We start from the raw sequence: 23,137 nt of genomic DNA, 5'->3' as shown, positions 1-23,137 counted from the left end.
TCAGTGCACCCGAGGAAGACAGCAAGAAAAGAAGATGTCAGGAAAAAGTGTATATCCGCCGCCGAAGTGGTGGTAGCAGTAGGCGTAGTAGTAGTTGCAGCTGAGCTGTCCGTAGTGGTCGCCGATATGGCAGTGTTGAAGACGTAATATGTTGAATTGTCGAATTACTCGCGAGTTTCAAGCTTGTCTTAGCACCAGTTTTCTCTCCTCCCACCTCGCACTCATCGCGTTTGTACGGTGCCATTAAATCTCTTCGGGATACGGAACAAGGATTGCAAACTGCCGAATTGTCGTGGGCGACTTCTTGGTGAATGATTTGTAGTACAGCGGTGGAAGCAAAAAGAAGAGTTGATTGCCATCCGGACCCAGTTTCGCCAAATCATCTGCCGCGCCGGCCTTGATATCATGAGTCTTTCCCACAGTGACTTGGAATCCACCGAACTGCGGCATCCATGCATCAATAGCGACATAATTCGATGTCCGAGGCACGTAAAGCTGATTTGCAACTTGACCAACTTCCACCCGCTCCACAATTTGAGAAGGCTTCGATGACGATGGGATTGTAATTTCTGTTTCATCAATATCTCGGCGGCCTCTTTTGCGTTGACGCTGCATCTCGGCGCCAGTCAACAGTTCTCGATACTCGAAATTCCCACCCTCATGCAATAGTCGCAGACAGTGAGGCTCGAAGATGTATCCGCACAGCGATTGAGCCAGCGGGTTCCCGTTGCATGCGCTGAGAAAACTTTCCATGTTCGCGCGATTCGATATCAGCTTCGTCCGAGCAATCACTCGCATCGCCAATTCGGACGCATACGCAACTTGGTACTCTGTATATGGCTCTTGGCTGCAGATGTGAATCAGAGTCTGAGCCATCTGGGTCCTCGAATTAATCTCCCGAGTTGATGGACACCAACGTCTTGCACTCATCAAGAGAGCAACTATTGCATGCGGTCTCCAGCAACACTTGCGGTTCAGTTCCAATGTCTTGCAACACAAGACGAGGCACACCACCCAAGCAGTCTGAGCGATTTCGCCACACAGATGCTGCATGTGGATAGAGGGGAGCAGTTATCGCGAGTTCTTCCTTGGTCCACAGTGGCATGTAGAATACATCTGGAGTTGGAACGAGCTTCATGAATTCCCCAATGCAGTCTCGTCGCGGTGTACTTGCGAGAAGTACTGAGCAGTCCTCTATCGGTAATTCCGTCATAGCGGTTGGATCGACCGAGTCCACGAGGCACCACAGGTCAGGCGACCAAAATCGTTGGTCAAACTTATTTGGCAGTAACTCGCACTGGAACATCGTCGACCCATCAAAGTAAATCGGTCCCTTCTTGGAGAAAAACAGCACGCGTTTCTTCTCCTTGATCAACCTCCACATCATGTAGTAGACGAACACCGACTTGCCTATCCCAGGCGTGCCCGTGACGACAGCATACTTGACCATGGTCCGATCTGGATTCATCAGTGCTTGGTCGGCGATCACTCTGTACGACGAGCGAATGTAGAGCTTCTGACGTTTTGTTAACGGCAGCAACGACGAAAATTCGAGCCAATCGCCTACTTGCTCAACCGTGGGGAATTGTGCAAAGAACGGGTCGCTGCAGGGATCAAAGACACCATCTTGGGAGACAATTGAAGCCGAGATCGCTTGCTTCGGGACCACCACCAGCACGTGAATCGTTCCGTCGGAGATTGTGGGAAACGTCTCGCAGATCTTGTCCGTCGGATCGTCCAATTCCTCCTTCATGTAGCGACTCTCAACTTCATCGGGGATCTCCCCCTTCCGCATCCGGAGCAGATCCTTCGACTTCAGCCACGCGCCGTCCTCCCTCTTCGCCAGGAAGAGCTGCAGGTCACCTGCATCGATGTCCTTCAACTTGTTTGGCTTCTCCGCCTTGATCGCCTTCTTCAACGCGGACACCGAAGCATCTTCGTCAATCGTCACCTCGAACGCGCTTCCCGCCGCACCAACGATCGCACAGAAGAGCTTTACCATCTTCCCTCGAGGCGGCGGATTCTGGAATGAAGAAGAAAGGGAGAGAACTCACGATCGTACCTAAGCAGAAATGACAATGTGATGAGGGCGTGTCACTATGGCGAGGGTATCCATTGTAAGAAAGCCTGGGCATGATTCTTTCGAATGAAAACCCTTGTTGTTGTTGCTGCGTGCGGTGCTCGGAGGTGTGGAGGACTCCTCCTTCGCACCTGGTGCTACTTAGCGGTGGTGTCGACGTTTTCAGCAGCTGGTGGTCTGCTCGTTGGTAAATTACGGTCAGAAAAAACCGACTACTTACGTTACCTAGAACCATTTTGTCCGGAGCTATCCATTCTTGCCTGGAATCGATTCCGTAAAAATCTGTTGTTTATACTTGTAACTCAATTGATTTGAATGTCGTTTATCCCAAGCTTCTGCAGCTCTGGTAGGGATAATCGCGACCGCACGAGCTCGGCCGAACCACGCGTCCGACGGTTAACTGCCGCCGGTCTCCAGAGCATTAGACGCGCAATGCTCATCTCAGGAAGTATACGTCAAACTTGTCCTTAACCACTCAAAGTCTTGATTCATGCGATACACTCCACTGTAGCGGTCCTGCAGACACGAGCTCACACACTCCAGCTTCTTCTCCAACGCAGTGATCATATCTTGACCCCTTTGCAGTGATTTCCTCCTTTCTAGCGCTGTTCTCGACCAGAAACCTCTCAATTTCCTTCTTATGTCGCACCAGAGCCGACACGCTAGTTTCTATGTGATGCTCAGCCTGGTTGCGAGTGGTCTCGGCGTGGCGAATCCTTCGGTGCACATCGCGCTTTATCGCCTTAACCCGCATGTTATAGTACATTTTCTTCATGATCATAGTGGCCTCCGCTATGCGCGCTGACAGCTCCACGGTATCCTGGAAACTCAAACGGGGAAGTTGGCACATCAAATACGTTTGGTAATTACACAGTCTACACACGGGATTGTCGCCAAAGTGAGGGTCGCTCAACACGAGAACAGCAAGTTGGTCCAAGTTCATGAGGGACAACAGTCCTTTAAAGCTCGACAGCCGGTTGTCCGCCAAGTTCAGTTCCGTGAGATTCACGCAGCCATTGAGCGCCGTGTCAATGCGGTCAATACGGTTACGACACGCGTCCACTTCGTGAGTCTCCAGAGTCCGTCAAGTCTTTCCAGTTGGTTCAGGTTCACCCACAACTTCTCCAACTTCACCAGCGCGTCCAAGTTTTCAAGTCGTCGGGTCTTGTTCGATCTCAGATTTAGCTGCTTCAGTTTGGTACAGTTCCCCAGGTTAGCGATCTTTGTGAGCCCACACTCGGTAATGCACAATTTTCCAGGTTGGTGCAGTTGTTGACGCCTTCGAGCTCGCAGATCGTGGGCTGGTTGATGATCGAGAGCTCCTTTAGCGCTGGGAAGTACGCGACGGACGTCCAAAATCCCAGAAACAAGTCCAAACTGTCACTGCCTCGCTATTCCCCGCGAAATGAGCGGCTGTGATGCCGTTCTCACTGCACAGCAATTCGAGGTCGGGAGACGTCGCGAAGACCTGCATCTTCTCCTGCTGGGAGACGGACAGCGCGTCTCCATAGCCAAGTTGCTCTATCACAGTCTCCGTCTGTACTGCGTCGCTCTCGGGCAATAATTCGTCTCCAACACTCGCTGGCGGACTTCCTGGACTTGCGGAGTTCATGCTGCCTCCTTGAGGGATCTGCTTGCTGGGAGGTCGGTGGGTCTTGGCCGAAGGGAGACGTGCAGGAGGAGCAGCAGAGATAGGCGGCAGAGCACTAGAGTCAGCAGAGGAGGGGCTTGAACTGCCTCGCCCTGTCTCCATTCTTTTATTCCTACCAAAGCTATCACCCCGACGAAGAGTCTTGACCTTGACCTTGACCTTGGGGCGATAACACAATAACGTGCACTGCGTCGTTTCGTCCTATTTTTGTCCCCAACTTCAAGAACGCAAAATTGCAGCGCGTCTTGAAACTTGACGTGACCTTCTTTTGTGACCTCGCTAGAATGACATCCACTCTCCGCTTCAGTGGCTGGTTTTCAGTGAGAGTGAAGCCATGTCGTTGACCAACCTCGTGCTCAGGCTTGTCCCCCACGACGCCTCCCCGGAGCAGCTCGCGGCTCGAGCCAGCGGCTTCCTTTGCGTCCTCGTGCTGCTGCTGCTCTTCTCCACCCGCCAGCTCTTCGGCAGCTTCATTGCGCACGTGATCACGCTGCTGCTGCTGGGTTTGACGCTCCGCTGGCTCTACTGGAACGGCGTGGGCGTCTTGGGCTGGGACTCGCCCTACCTGCGCAACTCGGAGGCGGTAGTGCGCTCGTTGAGCAGCCACCCACAGCAGGAGGGCACTCTACGCGTGGTGTGCATCTCGGACACGCACAGCAAGCACCGGAACCTTTCGAACGTCCCGGAGGGGGACGTTCTACTGCACTGCGGAGACTTCACGCAGCGCGGCACCCACGCCGAGATCCGCGACTTCAATGACTGGTTGGGCACTCTACCGCACAAGCACAAGCTCGTGATTGCGGGCAACCACGACGTCAGCATGGACGCGGTAGAATACGACCAGCACTGGGACAAGGCCTTCCGCCACAAGGAGTACAACGACCCCAGCGTCTCGAGAGCGCTGCTGACCAACTGCACGTACCTGGAGAACCGCTCGGTGGTGATCGAAGGCGTGAAGATCTACGGGTCGCCCATGACCCCTCCCATCCATGGACGGCAGGGGGCGTTCAACGTGGCCAGAGGCTTCGCGGACCAGCAGCATTGGGCCAAGGTCCCGGCGGATGTGGACATGTTGGTGACCCACGGCCCACCGCATGGGATTCTGGACACGACGTTCACGGGGCTGCATGTGGGGAGTGAGACGTTGCTGAAGGAGACCATGTCCCGCATTCGACCGAGTTTCCACATCTTTGGACATATCCACGAGGCGTACGGAGCTACGCGCGTGGGGAAGACGGTGTTTGTGAATGCTGCGAGTAGTACGCTACTTTCCAAGCCAAAGCATGCTCCTGTAGTTGTAGACATCCCGATCAAATGCTAGTAAACAAGCATCCACGAGGCGTACGGAGCTACGCGCGTGGGGAAGACGGTGTTTGTGAATGCTGCGAGTAGTACGCTACTTTCCAAGCCAAAGCATGCTCCTGTAGTTGTAGACATCCCGATCAAATGCTAGTAAATAACCATCCACGGCAGCTTGGTGTAGTCGATGGCTTCACTTTTATTTTATTATCTGGATTAAAGGCGATGATTATCCGACTTACCTGAGCAGATATCGAGTAATCAACCAGAACTAACAAGATACTCTGCTGCGTCCAGTATCGAACCGGCGAGATGGAGGGCAGTGGCTCGTACACCGCGATGTCCAACGAACCACAGCGCACGTTCAGTGCAATCCTCGGTCTCCAGTTCCTGAGTGAAGCTTCTTTTGGCTTCATGAGCCCCATCATTTCGATCGTCTTGACCGAGGTCGCCAGGCGAATACTTAACTATCATTGCACGGAACGTGATAGCGGTTGACCAATTCTATCTCTTGTGTAGCATTTTGCGAGACTGCATCGAGACGGCTTACCAATTGATTGTGGCGTCGATCCGCACGACGAGGTACTCAAATCCACGCAAGAGTTCGAACGCAATCCGGGGTATTAATCGTACCATCACTTTTCGTTTTGTTCACAGGCGTGTATCACTGGATCAAGGAAGGCAGCCTGGTTGTCGAGGTGAAATCAGATCCTTGCAGAAGTGTAGTGTATCGGTGAAATTGCTGACTTGTCGGTTGTTCTGTCACGGTAGTCTCTTCTCGGCAATGGGATCCGTGTTGAACTTTGCGGTGTCACCGATGATCGGCCAGCTGTCCGATGTCTATGGGCGGAAGGTAGTATAATGCAAGAGGGCAATGTGTCCTGTGTACATTCGCTGACTTGTATTTATGCTCTGCTTACGGCTCTTGCTAGTCCTGAGCCAGCTCGCGAGAATTGGCGTGCCGTTCTCGGTCATGTACTTCACTCAGCCCCACGGATCAACATTTCCATACTTTGTGTTGAGGATGGTCGACTATGGGTTTGGGTACGTTTCTTGCCCGTTCAATACGCTTTTACTTGCTAATGCGCTGTGTTTGTTAGAACTTCTGGTGTCATGAGTGCCGCGGTCACCGACGTCATCTCTCCAACTCATCGTGCAGCAGCGTTCGGAATTCTGGTCGCTAGCGTAGCGATTGGGTATTGTGCAAGCGCATTTATCGCCCCGTTCTTCTCTCGGGTGAGTACTTCCCACTCTCTTCGTATCCTTTCCGAGAGCTGATAAACTGGCATTCGTGCTATATTTTACGAACCAGGAACATATTTTACAGATTGCTGTTGCTCTGTTCGCGATGCGCGTTGTCTGGGCGCTGTTCATCCTGCCCGAAAATCTTGCCTATCGAGACCCGTGCGAAGGTTACCCGATGGGTTGTAGAGAATCCGATCCGCTCCTTCTCCATTCTTTTCCGGAGCAAGTTGTTCGTGCAGCTGACATACTTGATCGCGCTAACGAGCTTCGTTTCGGAAGGAGTTTTCCAGATGCAGCCATTTTACCTCAATGTACGTCCTATCAACAGTATGCATAGTCCGACTTTCTGTGTCATTCAGTTAACTGATTCTGCACTGTTCTGCAGACTGTTGTGGGGTTCGACGTGAACGATTTTGGCAACTTGATGCTGGTTGGCGGCGTTCTAGTCATGCTCGCACAAGGCCTGCTGCTTGAACCTCTAGTGAGTTTCATGGGAGAAAGAGGCGTGATCATCACAGTACTGGTGAGCTGCTTAGTGAGGACGTGGGGGATTGCGGGGACGGCGTTGTAGGGTGGTGTTTCTGCTCTGTGTACCTGCTTGTTTCGGCGAGTTGGCCTTCCCAGCCATTGCTACACTGCAGTCAATTAACTGTTCGGAAGAGGTACGCAACCATTCTCCGTGCTACATTTCTTCCTGCTTCATTTGATATCGAACTCTATACGGTTGCTGCAGGAGCAAGGTCGTCTACAAGGGGCAATCTACGGAGCGCGGTCGGTTTTTGAAGCGATTGGCCCCGTCGTGTTCTCCGTTTTGTACGCTGCTATGACTCGGAAGTCAGTCTGGTCGCAAGCGCTCCCGTTTGTGATCGCTTCGTGCATTTATCTCGTCGGTGTTGTTACTGCCGTCTCGCTACCTGCAGGCAAGAAATCGAGCAAGCCTGTGGACGAGGAAGCTCATTTACTGTCACCAAGGAGGGAACCAGCAGCCTCACACTTTAAGACCGAGCCCGAAACAGAGGATGAAATAGGAGGCGACGATGCCATGGCTATTGCTGGCAGAACTGTGCTGCATGTAGATGACGACTACTTGCTCGCAGAGCCATTACTACCGTAGAATGTTACAGCGTAGGGCTTATTGCCACCAGCCGCGCTTTACTCGCAGTAGTGTAAAGCTAAGAAAATATCCCCGTTCTTGAAAGTTTCAATGCACTTCTAGCACTTCAACGCATCGGATCATATTTGTCCGATGGTCGTAAGTCGATCGGTTTCGACGGGGTTCAGACTTGAAGGGCGACCCTCAGTATCCGACCAGCAAAATGGGGAAGAGCCACGGCGCCACCACCGCCGCCGCCACCTCGCCCTGCAAGACGCAGCGGAAGCGGGGCTTCTCGTGCAAGTTAGGCACCATCGTGGTGCTGCAGTTCCTGACGGAGGCGGCGTTCGGCATCATGAACCCCATCCTCTCCATCGTCATGACCGAGGTCCGCAAAATGTGTCATTCCTACCAGTAAGATCATAATCCTCACTTTACCCATAATTTTATACAGTATTTCGCCAGGCAGCATCGGCTTGGACTGCCAATTGACTGCGGAGCCAACCCACTCGACGCGGTACAGTCATCATGGTTAAGTGCAAATGGCATGAATCATTTCGTGCTAATAATTGTTGCAATTGTTGCTAGGCGTGCACTGAAGGGTCAAGACAAGCGGCTTGGTTGTCGAGGTATGAATCAATACTATTGTTTTTGGAGTCGGTGAAGAATGTGTGGAGAACCTGACGTTATTGTTCATTCCAGCCTCTTCTCGTCGCTAGGCTGTGTGTTCAATGTTTTTCTTGCGCCGATGCTGGGTCAAGCGTCAGACGTCTACGGACGCAAGGTTCGTAAGTTTTGCGGGATTTATTGGGAAATCATTTTGTGGCTTAGTAATTTGTATGTACTAAGTATGTTTGATATTGCTATTAGCCGTTTTTGGTGCTAAGCCAGCTCGCAAGGGTTGGTACGCCATTCTCCATCATGTACTTCATGCAGCCACACGGATCCATTACGCCGTATTTCGTACTAAGGCTAATCGACTATGGGTTTGGGTACGTATCTTCTTCGCAAACAGATCGCGACTTGCGGTTTTATTCAAAAGGTAACACCGGTGTTGATCTTTGACCCAGAACGGCTGGCGTTATGGGCGCTGCGGTCGCCGACATTGTGTCTCCCGAGAACCGTGCGGCAGCCTTTGGCATTATTTTTGCGAGCCTGTCTTCTGGGTTTTCTTTGAGTGCTTTCGCAGCCCCATTCTTCTCTCGAGTTCGTACTTGCTGCTTGTTTGTGACAGCATTGTTGGCTCCTGATTATAACGCGGATGCTCTTTTCTTATGTAGGAGCAAGTTCTGCAGATTGCCGCTTGTATTTTCGTGATCCGGGTGTTTTGGGCAGTATGCATTCTGCCCGAAACGGTACCGAAGCATTCGCGTATGACCATGACGCGTTGGGTGATGGAGAGTCCTATCAGCTCTCTGTCCATCCTTTTCCGCAATAAATTGTTCATGCGGCTGACGTGCTTGATCGCGATCACGAGCTTCATCAGGAACGGGATTTTCCAGATCCAGTCTTTTTTCCTGAATGTACGTCCCCAACAATATAAACGCAATTGCGAGCTGGTATGACGCAGCCCATGATGGTGGATTTCAGACAATTGTGGGATTCGATGTGAAGGACTTTGCCAACTTGATGCTACTCGGAGGCGTCTTAGCACTGCTAGGACAGGGGCTACTGGTGAAGGCGCTGGTGGGCTGCTTCAAGGAGAAAGGCGTGATCATCATCGCGCTGATCGCCAGTCTGATGAAGACGGGCGGCTTTGCCGGTGCCGCGTTTTACCCGCACAAATGGGTCGTATTCCTGTCGTTCGTCCCTGGCTGCATCGGGGACCTTACGTTCCCAGCTATATCGGCACTCAAGTCGATGAATGTCTCGGAGAAGGTATGTTTTAGCGTCTACTCGCCCTATGACGATGAAATGCTGAAAGTGTTCTCATAATCTGACTCTGAATCTGTAGGAGCAAGGACGTCTACAAGGCGCAATTTACGGCGCTCGGTCGATTTTTGACGCAATCGGCCCCATCGTCTTCTCCTCGCTGTACGCTGCGATGACCCGGCAGTCGCTTCTGTCTGAAGCTCTCCCGTACATCGTTGCCTCGTGCGTCTACGTCGTCGGGATTGTAGTGGCTCTCTCGCTACCCGTGAGCAAGACGTCTCCTTCGCCGAGCGACATCGTTGTTGAACCTGCTCCATTGCCGCCACCGGTGTCGGATGAAACTCCGGCTTTGGCTTCCGTGTACTTCGAGACTGACAAGGGTGAAGTGGAAAAGGGCGAAAGAGTGGAGTATGCCAGCAGCTCCGTGCTGGATGACGACCAATTGCTCTCTGAGCCTTTGCTAGGAGCGAACTCCTCTGAAGTGTAAAAGTGCACATTAGATGCATATCGATACTAAAACACACGATAGAGCTACGTTTTTAAACGTAAAAGGGGTTTAAAAAAAACTTTTGTCATCTTCAACTTTTTTCTGGTCGTAGTGATCGGTTTTCACAGGTTTTGGTATCACGTCTTCATTCTCAGTAAAGTATCCGACCGAGATGGACAGCACCACCGCCGCCGCTGACACCTCCGCGCCCCGCAAGCCGCAGCGTAAGCGTGGTGCCCCGTGCACTGTGGCCGCGATCGTGGGTCTCCAGCTTCTCACCGCCGGTGCATTTGGCATCATGAGCCCCATCCTGTCCATCCTCATGACGGAGGTCTCTCCTGCAGCATTCTCCAATGCGCTGTAGCGCCGTAAAACATCTTTTAACTGAATGCACTGTAGTACTTTGCCAGACTACACAGAGATGGAGCGCCCATTGACTGTGGGGCCAATCCTCACGACGAGGTATTGTTGTTGTTAAAGGAAATATTCACAATTGTTGGCCCATGAATTAACATTGCTTTCTTGACTGTAGGCGTGCACTGCTGGATCAAGACAAGCTGCGTGGCTGTCGAGGTATGGAGTTTTCTATTGTTTCGATAGTTTGGTGTTGAGATCTAACTTTTGTTTGTATTGTAGTATCTACTCGGCTGCGGGATGCGTGTTCAACCTCATCTTGTCGCCGATGCTTGGGCAGGCGTCCGATGTGTACGGGCGCAAGGTGCGTTGCATTATGATTATGATTTTGACACTGAAGAGAAAGAGTACCTAACTATTGGTGTTTGACAGCCATTTCTTGTGCTAAACCAGATCTTGCGGCTTGGCGTGCCGTTCTCAGTCATGTACTTCATGCAGCCGGGGGGATCCATCACGCCTTATTTCATTCTGAGGCTCGCCGACTCCGGCTTTGGGTGCGAATGACTGGCTCTAGTGACGGTTGGTACCTTGGAAGGCTAATCGTCGTTGAATGAACCAGGGTGGCGGGTGTCATGAGTGCCTCGGTTGCTGATATTGTCGCCCCTGAAGACCGGGCTGCCGCATTCGGACTTCTCTTTGCAAGTCTATCTGTTGGTTACTGTGCTAGTGCCTTCATCGCACCGTTCTTTTCTCGGGTAAGCACTGTAGCCTGCAATTAGTACGATGGTTTTCTGCTAATTTCTTTTCGCAGGATACTATTCTGCAGATTGCGGCTGGTCTGTTCGTGACTCGAGTTCTGTGGGCGATCTTCCTTTTGCCCGAGACGTTACCAGCTCGAACGCGCTTGAGCAAAACCCGATGGGTGGTCGAGAACCCCGTCAGCTCGATGGCGATTCTCTTCAGGAACCAATTATTCATGCGACTGACGTGCTTAATCGCGCTGACGAGCTTCGTGTTGAACGGAGTTTTCCAGATCCAGTCCTTTTACCTGAATGTAAGTCCTCAAGAAGCATTTTTTTTTCTTTGTCACTACAGAGTCAACCCTGGGCTAATTTGTTGTTGTAGACTATCGTGGGGTTCGATGTGAAAGACTTTGGCACTCTGATGCTGCTTGGAGGGTTCTTGGCAGTAGTAGGGCAGGCTCTGCTGCTCAAGCCGCTGATCGGTTGTGTCAGAGAGAAGGGCGTGATTGTCATTGCACTAGTTGCCAATACGCTAGGTACTTGTGGGTTTGCTGCTACGGCTTACTACCCGCATAAATGGGTGGTCTATGCAGTGAGCGTCTCCGGATGCATCAGCGACCTATCGTTTCCCGCCATATCCGCTCTCAAGTCGATCAACGCCTCGGAAGAGGTAACGTTATACAACATTTTGTAAAGTATTGTCGCGATACTTACCGTTTGGTGAATTGTAGGAGCAAGGGCGTCTACAAGGTGCGATTTACGGCGCTCGGTCGATCTTTGAAGCGCTCGGCCCGGTCATTTTCGCTGCAATGTACGCTGGTATGACTCGGCAATCCGTTTGGTCGCAAGCTCTTCCGTACGTGGTCGCCTCGTTCCTCTATTTCGTTGGCGTTGGTATGGCTTTGTCGCTGCCTGTTGGCAAGACCCCGCCACCAAGTAAAATCGTCGCGGTTCCAGCACCTCTGCTGTCGCCTACATACGGTGAATCCCCAACTTCCATGTACTTCGAGACTGACGACGACGATGAAGACGACGAAGACGATTTGGAATTCAACCGACTGGCGTTTTCGACCGCGAAGGAGCTCGACGACGACCATTTCCTCGCGGAGCCGTTGCTGGGGAGCAGCTCGGCAGCGCACGTCCGCGAGGAAGTCTAAATGTGACTGGAATGGGCTGACGTCGTGTTTAAGCTCACAATTGTTATGGTATTGTTTTCCAAGAAATGCAGATCCGAAGTTATCAACCCTTGCAAACTACACTTACACTCACTATTTGTGACTACATTATATGACTTGATCTCATTTGTGCTGTCGAATCCCTAGCAATTTACACGAAGATCTGTCGGTGAGGTGAGGGGGGACTGGGGAGGTTTGTGGGCACTCCATCGGTGGCGGGGTCCTGGAAGAAGAGCGTTCCGGTGACGAGGCACGACCCGGACGGCAGCTTTTTGGCGCAGGCCTGCATGAATGGGTCCATTTCCATTTGGCCCATTCTCCTCGAGAGAGCGTTGGACTGCGCTGGCGTGAGTGGCGACAAGATGTTGCCATGGTAGCCGCCCGCCGACTCGGAGAGATACGTCATGGTGCCTTGGAGGAAGCCCTCGGCGGTGAGACTGCCTCGGGGCTCGGTCAGCCACGGCGACAGCTCCAGATCCGGCTGCTCGACTGGGACGACGGTGTTGGCGGCACTGATGAATTGGTCGAGGAGAGCGGCGTCCCAGGTCAGCAGAAGTCCGTGCAGGCCGGGGTTGGCCACAGGTTCACGGATGGTGACGACGTCGGCGGAAGCTCGAGGCGCCATGGTGCAGAAGTTGGTGCGGAGTAGAAGGCAAATTGAAGAGTGAACGGGTTGGTCAAGAGTGAAGAGGTCAGCTGGAAGCCTTGGAAGCAGTGTCAATCGACTTGTCGGGCATATCGAAAGGCGGGTACACTGCAGCATCTCATCGAGGCAAGAAATGACACACTCAGGTCACCGGCAGCTGCAGTCGATGGGCTCCGCATCTCTTGTGATCTGGCGGCGGCGGACTGAAAGTAAGTTTTGGAGCTATCGCTCGTTCAGCGAACGCGCTCCTTGGGGCACGATCGCTCCTCTGTGCAGGTTGGGGACCACTTGCGTTTAGCGGTGTCAGGAAGCGCATCTCGGAGGTGATTGCTCGCATTCTTACAGCACAGCGCGCTGCTTCGAGTCAAAGGAATTAACGGATAACGAGGGCCTTTCATGGTGAGAAGCACTGCAACACGAAGTACTCGCTGCCGCTGCTTGTTCATCGTGACGTCGAAGGCAAGAAGAGAGATCCCAACGTCGTTGAAGCGTCTCGGTCGATGGATGAGATCCCGCGTGGTTTGACAGCCGCACCGAACGTCCAGGAGATGAGTCGCCCGATGTCCTCTCGATGGAGTCGGAGTGCTTAGTCTCGTCGACAATGTCCTCGTTGTGATTCAAGGATGTGTGCGGCAACTCCCACGCACGACAGCGAAATACTCGAGTCATCTTTTGGTCCAAAGTCCACCTTCCGACTTTGGCAGCAGAAGTCGGCACCGCTGGCGCCAGGATTGCGGCCGCTTGGTTGGTCTCAATTGAGGCCACTTCAACTAGACCACTTCAACTTCGTCTGAGAAACTCTGTTTAGGACAAAACTGTAGCCATGATTGGTACGAATTGGTACGAGCGGATACGAACCGTACCACTAAAGGAGACAGATATCCTATCCTCATCATTCCTCGACTTGTTCCCCCGCCATCTCCTTCTTCCACCATGCCCCGCGCTCTGAGCAAGCTCCTGGCCACTCAAGGCAAAGCTTCTGTGCGTGACCTCGACGCCGTGGACCTGCACACGCACGTGTACCTGCCCCGCTACATGGACATCCTCCGCGCTCGGAAGGACGTGCCCTTCGTCCGCCCCGGAATCGGCGGGGAGCGGCTCATCATCCTCCCAGCGGAGCAGCAGCAGCTGGGGGAGAGCCAACAGCAGCCGGGAGGCATCAGCGCCGGCCGCCCCATTGGCGGCGAGTACTGGGACGCGAGCAATAAGCTCCGGTACATGGATCGCCACGGTATCCGCACGTCCGTGCTGAGTCTGGCCAATCCGTGGCTCGACTTCTTGCCCCTCGAGGAGCAGATCCGACAGGCGACGCTGCTCAACGACGACATGGAGACGCTGTGTCGTGGCTCCAATGGCCGGTTCTTGGCCTTTGGCGTCGTGCCGCAGGACTCCACCACCGCGGTTGAAGAGGTTGAGAGACTGTCGAGTGGCCTCCCTCACGTCCGCGGGGTGATCCTGAGCACCGCCGGCTTGAACGGCAAAGGGCTGGACGACCCGGATATGCTCGAGTTCTACCGGGCCATGGATCGCGCGGGGCTGACGATCTTCCTGCACCCGCACTACGGAGTGGGGAACGAACACTACGGCAAGTGCGGACACGCGCTGTTCCTCGCGTTGGGCTTCACGTTCGAGACGACCGTGGCGGTCTCGCAGTTGGTGCTGTCGGGACTATTGGACCAAGTGCCGGACACTTTGAGACTGCTGCTCGCACACTCCGGAGGCTCGCTGCCGTTCCTGGCTGGACGACTCGATAGCTGCGTGGAGCATGACGCCGCCATCGCGCAGAATTTGCAGCACGCGCCGAGTGTCTATCTCAAGAGGTTTTACTACGATGCGGTGGCGTACCACGAGCCGGCGTTGCAGTGTCTGATCGACTTTGTCGGGGCGGATAGAATCGTCTTCGGCACGGATCACCCGTTCTTCCCTCCTATTAAGGACAACAAGGAGGTGCCGGAGGGAGAAGGTGGAGAAGACTTGAGCGAACTGGACTGGCACTCGACGTTGGCCAACTACGAGATCATGGCCAACATGAGCAAGGACGTGCAGAGCGCCATGCTACGCGACAACGCCAAAAGGCTGATGGGGATCTAGGATACCCGTCACACAGGAGCTACAAGGTGTAAGCGGTATTTGACAGTATTGCCTTTATCTACACAATTGCAGAAGTCTTGCACTTCTGCTGGCACAGTACATGTACATAAGCCCTTAGAAGGCTTCGTTGTTGATGAACTTGTTGAGCATGTCCAGTGCCACCGCTGGCTGGTCCTGTGGCACCATGTGGCCCGAGTTGAACACGCGTAGGAACGTGAACTGGTTGTTGAACGACCGCGCCACACCTCCGTTCTTGCCGTTCGACGTGACAAAGGCAGTCTCCGGTGCGTTGTTGAACCCGTCCCTGCCCTTCCACTGCAGCGCGCGCGTCCAAGCTTCGTTGCCGTACCAGTTGCACACGAGATCGGCGTCTCCAGCGTAGATCAGCACTCGCAGGTCGTCGTCCAACAGATCAGCCACGTACGAGTTGAAGGGCTTAACCACGTCGCCTGCCTTGTCAAATGCCGCATATACCTGCGAGTTGCACTCTTGCCAGGCGCCCACGCGCTTCGAGTCGACACCGAGAGCCTCACGCACGTTTGGTGCGTCCAAGTACTTAGAGACGTACGACATGTCATAGCATTCAGTGTCGTCGCCGTCATTCTTGCACGGCAGACGGATATCGTACGGGTTACGACCAGCCTTCAGCATCGGACTGAATAGCTTCTCCATGCAGAAGTTCTCTCCATCGACACACGCCGTCGCATTCTGTGGACACTGCTCCAGGATAGAGATACACTCCGGTACAGCCGCCTTCATCTCGTCCAGTTGCGCCACGTCCACGAGAGAAATGTTGTACGCGTTGTGAATTGCCATGTCGATGTAATGTGGCATCTGAATAGCAGCGTTCGTGAGGCCATTACCGATGGCAATGCCCTTCAGGTTGATAAACTTTGGAGTACCAGCGTTCACCTTGTTCTTCTGCCATACGTAGTGCGCCGCCACAGGCACGTAGTGGCCACCGTAGCTCTCGCCCGTGATGTAAAAGTCGCGGCCGGCCAACTCCGGGTGCTTCTCGAAGAAACCCTGAAGGAAATAGTAGATGTTCTCGCCCACATTGTCCTCGCCGTTGTCAGCGTCGCGCTTGTCGCCGTACGTGAACCCCACGGTCGTGGGCTGGTCCAGCCACACCACGTTGCTCTGGTTGGTCCACGAGTACGGGTTGAGCCGAGTGGAGAGGTCCGGCAGCACGTGACATGGCCCGTTCTCCGTGAGCAGCGCCATCATGCTGGAGCACCCGGGGCCACCCGTGAGCCAGAGCACGAGCGGGTCGGTGTTGGGCTGGCCGCGGGACTCGAAGTACCAGTAAAAGTAGTGGTCGTCGACCTTGTTGGGCAGCTTGATGTAGCCCGAGTCCTGCGTCGTGAGTCCGCAGAAGACCTCGCTGTCTGCCGTCGTCATGTTTACCGGGACGCCCTCCGTAGCCGCGTGCGTCTGTACCTGAGGCTCCGCATCGTTGCTGTCTCCGTCCTCCACGAGCGGCTCAGCGACGAACATGACCATGAGGCTGACGGCGCATAGCGCGAGGATGAAGACGCCGCCGCGCTTGATGTCTCGCTTGCGCGCCTCCTCCCGCCGCCAGATGCGCAGGTTGTACTGCAGCGACGTGGACCGCAGGCGCAGCGGAGTCGTCTCCGAGCTCATGACGGCGTCAAGTCTCGCGTGGTGTTCGTCCGTAGAGCAGCGCAGTGCAGTGCAGTGGGTGAAATGAGTTGGAACGTCCGCCGAACTCCATGAGTTCGTCCCATCGTCGGGACAAGTGCAAGAGATAAGCAGGCACGAATGGCAGCATGGAGTGGCCAGCAGGTGTCCTCTTTGGGTGGACGGTTTCAGCTAGCAGCTGGCGATTTTGATTGGCAAACGAGCAGCTGCGCTGCATTCATTTGAAGACATAGTTCTTGTCTTCACTATGGTCTGAAAACCGTTACGAGGGGGGGGGGGAGGTCTGAGTTTGGGTATCTTGTCCTTTGACACATTCATCACTTCTGGTTTTCCGGCCGCCAAGAGCAGCGCAAGACTTTCCGTGTTCAAGCACTATGGCGACCGAGACGACCCCGTTGACGCTGGACCACAACTTGCAGCATTATGCGCAGCAGGAGGCTCGCAACCGCAACGTTCGTCGCGCATTGATTGCGGTGGTGTCGCTGATCGGCGTCTGCCTCTTGGTGGTGTACGTCGGGGAGCCGCTCTTCCTCAAGAGAGACGATGCAGTGGCTGAGGGTGTGCCTGTGTCTACGGGGGCTACAGACAGCGAGGTCTTCTGCGGGCTCACGACGCAGGACTCGGGCTACATCAAGCTGCCCAACAAGGTCGACGACCACTACTTTTACTGGTACTTCGAGTCCCGCGGCCAGCCCAACACCGACCCGCTCGTGCTCTGGCTCACGGGTGGCCCCGGGTGCTCCAGCATGATGGCGCTGCTCACGGAGAACGGGCCATGTCACGTGCTGCCGGACCTCTCCACTCGGCTCAACCCGTACTCGTGGACCAACCAGAGCAACGTGGTGTGGCTGGACCAGCCCACGACCGTGGGGTTCACGTACGGCGACAAGCGCGACGCTGACAACGGCGAGGACAATGTGGGCGAGAACATCTACTATTTCCTTCAGGGTTTCTTCGAGAAGCACCCGGAGTTGGCCGGCCGCGACTTTTACATCACGGGCGAGAGCTACGGTGGCCACTACGTGCCTGTGGCGGCGCACTACGTGTGGCAGAAAAACAAGGTGAACGCTGGTACTCCAAAGTACATCAACCTGAAGGGTATTGCCGTCGGAAACGGCATCACGCAGGCTTCGATTCAACTTCCGCACTACATCGACATGGCGGAGGAGAACGCGTACAACATTTCGCTGGTGGACGACTCTCAACTGGCGGAGATGAAGGCAGCGGCCCCCGTGTGCGGTGCTATCCTCGACCAGTGCCCGCAGAACATGACGGCGTGCTTCGACGGTACTGAGTACTGCACGGAGAAGCTGTTCATGCCGCTGCTGTCTGCAGAGCGCAACCCGTACGACATCCGCATGCCGTGCACTAGGATGGACGACCCCACCAAGTGCTACGACATGTCGTACGTCTCCAAGTACCTGGACGCTCCCAACGTGCGTGAGTCTCTCGGTGTTGACTCGAAGCGCGTGGGAGCCTGGCAGGAGTGCAACATGGAGGTAAACGTGGCGTTCTACATGACGGCCGACATGGCCAAGCCGTTCAACACGTACGTGGCCGATCTGCTGAACGACGACCTACGCGTTCTCATCTACGCCGGTGACGCTGACCTCATGTGCAACTGGTACGGCAACCAGGCGTGGACCCGCGCGCTGGAGTGGAAGGACAAGGACGGATTCAACGCAGCGACCGAGACCCCCTTCATTACTTCGGGTGGCACGAACGCTGGCGTGGTGCGGTCGGTCAACAACCAGTTCACGTTCTTCCGGGTCTTCAAGTCTGGTCACATGGTGCCGCAGGACCAGCCAGCAGTGGCGCTCGAAATGCTCAACAAGTTCCTCAACAACCAGGCCCTCTAAGAGAATGAATGACAGCGCGCGTAGGCACTTTGGTCTGCCTTATCCTGTCTCGTAAATGACGGCAACATACAAATACAAATATGAAGTGCTGTTGCCTTGATACTGCATCGATAAACACCTCGCAGTCGCATGTGGCTCGGTTCAGAAACTACGAATCCTGGTTCTGGTCATCCAACGGATTCAAAAGTGTTTTGGTTGAAGACACCGCCGAAATTTTGCTACTTTGTCCGTGACGGACGAAATGGCCTGTGGGGGCAATTGAGGGGCCATTTCTGGAAACGTCGTCTTCGTAGCGACCTGAGGCGGAGGCATGGCGGCCGTGAACGAGAGCACGCCGCTAAGGCCACACGACCGACACCTGCACCGGCACAACCGTAGGAGGCGAACGGAAGGTGATCGACGGACTCGACGCTTTATCCTCTGGCTGTCGGGCGCGCTCATGCTGGCGATCATCATCCACGTGATGCGAAGACCCGGCGTGTGGCGACTGCGGCACGGCCAGCCCTCGGATTGAGACCACCCAGCGTGATTCCTCCAGCCAAAGGTGGTGAGTCCAGACCAGCTATAAGCGGCGATCGTGCGTGCCGAGCAAAACGGCTTCAAGCGACAGCAGCAGCACTACCATGAAAGCTTTGGCTGCCTAATGCCTTAAGCCCACTACGCCTTGGAAAGTTGCCAGCCGAGGAGACTAAGAAGGTCAAGTTGAAGTCGACAAAGTTGCCTTTATGCCGCAAGGTAGTTTCTCTTCCACCTACTAAACATCATACAACGTGACTCGCTCCCTTTCATTCCCGTTTCCTACCCGAAGCTCCAGCCATGTACGTGGCGCCGCGATGCCGCTCCTTGCACCCAGAAGACGCGCCTAACGCCCCAAATTGCTCGTGTGCAGGGCCGCCAAAGTCACGTTCAAGGTCACGCTCACGTCGGACCCCAAGCTGCCGTACCGAGTGTGAGTCCAGGCCCTGAACGCTTCCTTTCTCCCCACCAGACCTCTCTCTAACTTTATCGTTCGTGCCATTGCAACAGTGTGAACGTCCCGGAGCAGGCCCCGTTCACGGCCGTGCTCAAGTACGTCGCTGAGGAGGTAAATTATTTGCTGTGATCGCCCAGAAAGCACTAAAATCGGGCGAATATTGACGGAGCTGTGTCATTTTTTGCTGTCTGCACGCGCTGCAGTTCCACGTGCCGGCGAACACCAGCGCCATCATCACCAACGGTACATCGCTGCACTCACAGGCTGGATGCTGTGGATGCAATGAGTCTAATAACCTTGCTGTTGATGTCGTGGTTGTTGTGCTGCAGATGGCATCGGCATCAACCCGTCGCAAAGCGCTGGCAACGTGTTCCTGAAGCACGGCTCGGACCTGCGTCTGATCCCGCGCGACCGCGTCGGAAGCGCTTAGGTCGCACTGAAAATCTGCTCTGCATAGCTGCATCTACGACAAGAGAGAGAGAATTGAAGTGAGTTGTGTATGCTATCGGTCTGTTGTATTGGTATACATGAATTGTATTCTGCGCAGGCGGAAGCTGCCGATCGAGCGAACGTTCTAAGGAGGCGTGACAGGTAATTCACACCCCAGCAATCTACAGTACCACCCAACTGGCACCGGCGTCCGCGCTGCGTTTTATGATTGCACTGATATTAGAGACCCTTGTTGAAGAAGACGTGCGTGATGGGGTCCGCGTTGGCCGAGTGCTGCTTGAAGGTGCGCTGGCACACGGCCTCCTGCAGCTCTGGCTCGAGCGACGACACGGGCATGGAGCTGCGCTGCGGGAAGAGCGCGCAGCACAGCGGCGTGGAGAAGCTGAGGCACACGCCCGTGAGCCCCACCATGGTGAGCGCGTTGATGACCTTGTTGTTGCGGAAGGTGGGGCGCTGCTCCAGCTTGTTCATGATGACAGGCGGGATGAACATGGCGGGCGCGGCCATGAGGATGCGCGAGGGCACGACCTGGGCCACGGCCTCCACGGCGGCCTTCTTGCTCTTGCCGATCTTGTGGCCGTCCGCGGTCTCCACTTCGATGCCGCCGAGCAGCTCGCGCTGGCGCATGAGCGGGATGTTGACGCAGTTGGCGGCAGCCACAGCCACGAGCGGCACGAGGCGGCCCACGATGCCGTTGCTGAGCTTGGGGCGCTTGGACACCCAGCGGTTGAGGCCCAGCGCCGTGGCCACGGAGGCCGTGCTGGCGGCCGCGTAGGCCTGCAGCAGCTGCTCCTGGCTCACGCCCGTGCTGGCGTTGCGGTTCGTGTAGTTGACGATCGAGTTGAAGGTCTGGTTCATGAACTGCCAGAAGATGACGGCGGGCGTGGAGCGGTAGAAGGTCATCATGCAGCCCGTGATGATCATGTTGCCGGGCACCTGGAAGGCCATGCGGCCGGCCAGGAAGTTCTTCTCGCCCGTGTCCGGGTGGAAGGCGCTGTCCACGAGCTGCTTGGCGCGCCAGATCTCATCCTCGCCCAGGGTCGGGTGCAGGCCGGCCTTGTACTCCTCCACGAGCTGATTGGCGGCGTCCAGCTCGGCGTCGCTGGCCAGCACGTTGAGCGGGTTCGTGGTGGCCAGGAAGTGCTGGGCGCGGCCGGCGTACGTGCTCTGGTCCCAGCGGGGCGCGTCCAGGTTCACGAGGGGCTTGGAGTTCGACATGGCTGCACTGCAACGAGGGAGGGAGGGCGTCGATACGGATGTGAGCCCGAGGGGGTGCGGCCGCCACTCGATGCCGTGATTGGATGCAGCCGAGGTTTACAAGTGCGTGCCAGTTTAACCGATTGCGCAACGCAGGACTACCATGCGAATTCGAGGGGTATGTGTTATGAGGAGCTGAAATAGGTAGTGAAGGAGAACTGGTGTGCGTACACAATGCGGGAAGATTAGATTGTGGAGGGCGACAGAGACGAGGACATGGATACAAAAGCTCAAGTTCAACTTTGGTTGCACTCAAGCAACCGCTGGCCGCGGGCCTTCGCGACCGCCCAGTGGCGATCTTGCTGGATCGAGCGTACTCCCTGCGCGGTGCAGCGCGATGCAATACGGGTGTCATGCTGAAAGCAGCGAGGTGAGTGCTACCGACTGCACTACCAAGGTTTCCGGTTGTTTTTCGGTTGATTGGCAGCACTACAGACAGACTCTTAGGTGACTCGAATCTTTGCGCATGAGATCGTGACCCCACTGCGAACGCTTCGACACCCCCAAGCTTTGCCGCAGACAATGAGCTCGGATATTACCACAGGCTTGGGAAACCCTTCGCTGTCGATTTCTGAGCGTCAAGGAGATCAAGTCCAGCCCTCAAAATCGACTGCGATGATCGACGAATGAATTACCGGCATCCCTTTGTCATCACATACAACCCACCTACACTCCACGACAAAAAGATATGGACACCACCAAAAGTGGCTGTAACTTCGTCAATTTTTATCGTTTTAAGGTGCGGTTTGGACTAGAGTTGCAGAACACGCTGATAAAGATCTGCACGTTGCTAACACGCGCGCTTTTGCGCTTCTTCAGGTAGCTCACATACAAATCACTGGTTCTGCCCAGGTGACAAAACTTATGGACAGCTAATCCCCATACAAAATCCTATATTAACCAAAACCCCTTACAAATGATACGACTTGGAGTTTGTATGGGGCGACAAAGGAACCAGCCTCACGGCGATACTCGCGACGTTAGACAAAGATTTGATGGCATTATCGTGTACTAGAAGGTGTGTTTAGTAACCTGTAATAAATACATCGACCATCACACAAAACTGAGCAAGTAGTAAGCGACTGAAATTTCGAGTGGTGGCTACCATGTATTATCTGATGATTTGCGAGGCACGTTCAGTTGCATCCTAGTTAGTGCCAATTTGTAGCTCTGTATGCTGCTATCTCTTGAATATACGATTGTCTTCTCCATTCTAAACTGTTGGTCGATGATATATGGCTCAGTACTAAGGTAGAGTGGAGAAATCATGGGTTCCTTTGTCGCCCCATACAAACTCCAAGTCGTATCATTTGTAAGGGGTTTTGGTTAATATAGGATTTTGTATGGGGATTAGCTGTCCATAAGTTTTGTCACCTGGGCAGAACCAGTGATTTGTATGTGAGCTACCTGAAGAAGCGCAAAAGCGCGCGTGTTAGCAACGTGCAGATCTTTATCAGCGTGTTCTGCAACTCTAGTCCAAACCGCACCTTAAAACGATAAAAATTGACGAAGTTACAGCCACTTTTGGTGGTGTCCATATCTTTTTGTCGTGGAGTGTACACCTATTTACCCTAACCGCACTAACAAGCTGAAACTCGATCTACACTTGGAGCAATGCAAGGCAAGCAAGTGCATCTACCTATTTATCTAGCAACAAAACTCTTCGTCGAAGTCGTCAGTCGCAGATCTTGGCCTACCGCCTTATCAACGCCAAATAGACAATAAGCTAAGACGCCTGTTTGACACATTTTGACACCCTGAGCTCTACACGTATTGGCTTTAGCTCGCAAGCTCCGCAGCAAGTTTAGCGAGGATCTGCCCTTGCCAAGCGGTGTCAATACGGTACCTACACCCACCGTTTGGGCTTTTCGCTTGTCTGCTCTGCTTGGCTCTGCGTACAGCAGCTCGATGCTGGCGCGACCGCGCTTCCAGCTCTGTGTGAGCGTTTGCCGACTTTAGTTTGGTAGTGTAGGGTAGAAATTGTTGATGGTGACAAGGAAGGATATTGCCATGCTTGGTCAAGTACTTTGAGCTTCTCGGCAGCCGGGGACGACGTCACCGAGTGCCTTAATGCCTTCCTCTCCTTTGCGTCAGGCAAGCGAGTCAGTCCGCAACTGAGCGTATTTTGGTGTGCCTGTATGCCATAACAAGTGCTCAGGTGAAAATGCCATTGATTGGCTAATATTAGTCATAACAAGCA

General features: G+C 54.3%; 11 protein-coding genes across 11 annotated transcripts; 7 read left to right on the top strand and 4 right to left on the bottom strand.

Moving 5' to 3' along the window:
• Positions 1-243: 243 nt before the first annotated feature.
• On the bottom strand, positions 244-3,833 carry PHYSODRAFT_326967 (hypothetical protein; the record flags this gene model as incomplete). The annotated part of the gene is made up of 8 exons (XM_009523018.1): positions 244-441; positions 523-876; positions 1,115-2,023; positions 2,730-2,900; positions 2,964-3,152; positions 3,194-3,244; positions 3,316-3,410; positions 3,512-3,833. The coding sequence occupies 8 exons, from the start codon at positions 3,831-3,833 to the stop codon at positions 244-246; spliced, it is 2,289 nt and encodes a 762-aa protein (XP_009521313.1).
• A 232-nt stretch (positions 3,834-4,065) lies between these two features.
• On the top strand, positions 4,066-5,052 carry PHYSODRAFT_487565 (hypothetical protein; the record flags this gene model as incomplete). The annotated part of the gene is made up of 1 exon (XM_009523017.1): positions 4,066-5,052. The coding sequence occupies one exon, from the start codon at positions 4,066-4,068 to the stop codon at positions 5,050-5,052; it is 987 nt and encodes a 328-aa protein (XP_009521312.1).
• A 2,539-nt stretch (positions 5,053-7,591) lies between these two features.
• PHYSODRAFT_249811 (hypothetical protein) lies at positions 7,592-8,618 on the top strand (the record flags this gene model as incomplete). The annotated part of the gene is made up of 6 exons (XM_009523016.1): positions 7,592-7,782; positions 7,823-7,885; positions 7,957-7,997; positions 8,088-8,156; positions 8,239-8,272; positions 8,603-8,618. 6 exons carry the CDS (start codon positions 7,592-7,594, stop codon positions 8,616-8,618), a joined length of 414 nt encoding a protein of 137 aa, XP_009521311.1.
• A 379-nt stretch (positions 8,619-8,997) lies between these two features.
• Positions 8,998-9,727, top strand: PHYSODRAFT_249792 (hypothetical protein; the record flags this gene model as incomplete). The annotated part of the gene is made up of 2 exons (XM_009523015.1): positions 8,998-9,246; positions 9,323-9,727. The coding sequence occupies 2 exons, from the start codon at positions 8,998-9,000 to the stop codon at positions 9,725-9,727; spliced, it is 654 nt and encodes a 217-aa protein (XP_009521310.1).
• A 298-nt stretch (positions 9,728-10,025) lies between these two features.
• On the top strand, positions 10,026-11,981 carry PHYSODRAFT_482737 (hypothetical protein; the record flags this gene model as incomplete). The annotated part of the gene is made up of 9 exons (XM_009523014.1): positions 10,026-10,058; positions 10,127-10,189; positions 10,260-10,300; positions 10,364-10,445; positions 10,514-10,635; positions 10,701-10,836; positions 10,893-11,135; positions 11,207-11,494; positions 11,556-11,981. The coding sequence occupies 9 exons, from the start codon at positions 10,026-10,028 to the stop codon at positions 11,979-11,981; spliced, it is 1,434 nt and encodes a 477-aa protein (XP_009521309.1).
• A 169-nt stretch (positions 11,982-12,150) lies between these two features.
• On the bottom strand, positions 12,151-12,705 carry PHYSODRAFT_555573 (hypothetical protein; the record flags this gene model as incomplete). Its single annotated transcript, XM_009523013.1, has 1 exon — positions 12,151-12,705. Exon 1 carries the CDS (start codon positions 12,622-12,624, stop codon positions 12,151-12,153), a length of 474 nt encoding a protein of 157 aa, XP_009521308.1. The 5' UTR covers positions 12,625-12,705.
• Positions 12,706-13,557: 852 nt separating this feature from the next.
• PHYSODRAFT_359567 (hypothetical protein) lies at positions 13,558-14,736 on the top strand (the record flags this gene model as incomplete). Its single annotated transcript, XM_009523012.1, has 1 exon — positions 13,558-14,736. Exon 1 carries the CDS (start codon positions 13,579-13,581, stop codon positions 14,734-14,736), a length of 1,158 nt encoding a protein of 385 aa, XP_009521307.1. The 5' UTR covers positions 13,558-13,578.
• Positions 14,737-14,850: 114 nt separating this feature from the next.
• PHYSODRAFT_478999 (hypothetical protein) lies at positions 14,851-16,380 on the bottom strand (the record flags this gene model as incomplete). Its single annotated transcript, XM_009523011.1, has 1 exon — positions 14,851-16,380. One exon carries the CDS (start codon positions 16,378-16,380, stop codon positions 14,851-14,853), a length of 1,530 nt encoding a protein of 509 aa, XP_009521306.1.
• A 356-nt stretch (positions 16,381-16,736) lies between these two features.
• On the top strand, positions 16,737-18,257 carry PHYSODRAFT_555569 (hypothetical protein; the record flags this gene model as incomplete). Its single annotated transcript, XM_009523010.1, has 1 exon — positions 16,737-18,257. The coding sequence occupies exon 1, from the start codon at positions 16,773-16,775 to the stop codon at positions 18,255-18,257; it is 1,485 nt and encodes a 494-aa protein (XP_009521305.1). The 5' UTR covers positions 16,737-16,772.
• An 816-nt stretch (positions 18,258-19,073) lies between these two features.
• PHYSODRAFT_555564 (hypothetical protein) lies at positions 19,074-19,734 on the top strand (the record flags this gene model as incomplete). Its single annotated transcript, XM_009523009.1, has 4 exons — positions 19,074-19,210; positions 19,284-19,341; positions 19,434-19,473; positions 19,560-19,734. The coding sequence occupies 4 exons, from the start codon at positions 19,074-19,076 to the stop codon at positions 19,658-19,660; spliced, it is 336 nt and encodes a 111-aa protein (XP_009521304.1). The 3' UTR covers positions 19,661-19,734.
• A 165-nt stretch (positions 19,735-19,899) lies between these two features.
• PHYSODRAFT_555561 (hypothetical protein) lies at positions 19,900-20,915 on the bottom strand (the record flags this gene model as incomplete). Its single annotated transcript, XM_009523008.1, has 1 exon — positions 19,900-20,915. Exon 1 carries the CDS (start codon positions 20,896-20,898, stop codon positions 19,900-19,902), a length of 999 nt encoding a protein of 332 aa, XP_009521303.1. The 5' UTR covers positions 20,899-20,915.
• Positions 20,916-23,137: the final 2,222 nt, after the last annotated feature.

Source organism: Phytophthora sojae (assembly GCF_000149755.1).
Source record: "Phytophthora sojae unplaced genomic scaffold PHYSOscaffold_2, whole genome shotgun sequence".
NCBI classification, from domain to species: Eukaryota; Oomycota; class Peronosporomycetes; order Peronosporales; family Peronosporaceae; genus Phytophthora; species Phytophthora sojae.
The sequence above is the reverse complement of the archived record's forward strand: the minus strand, read 5'-3'. Positions and strand labels throughout refer to the sequence as shown.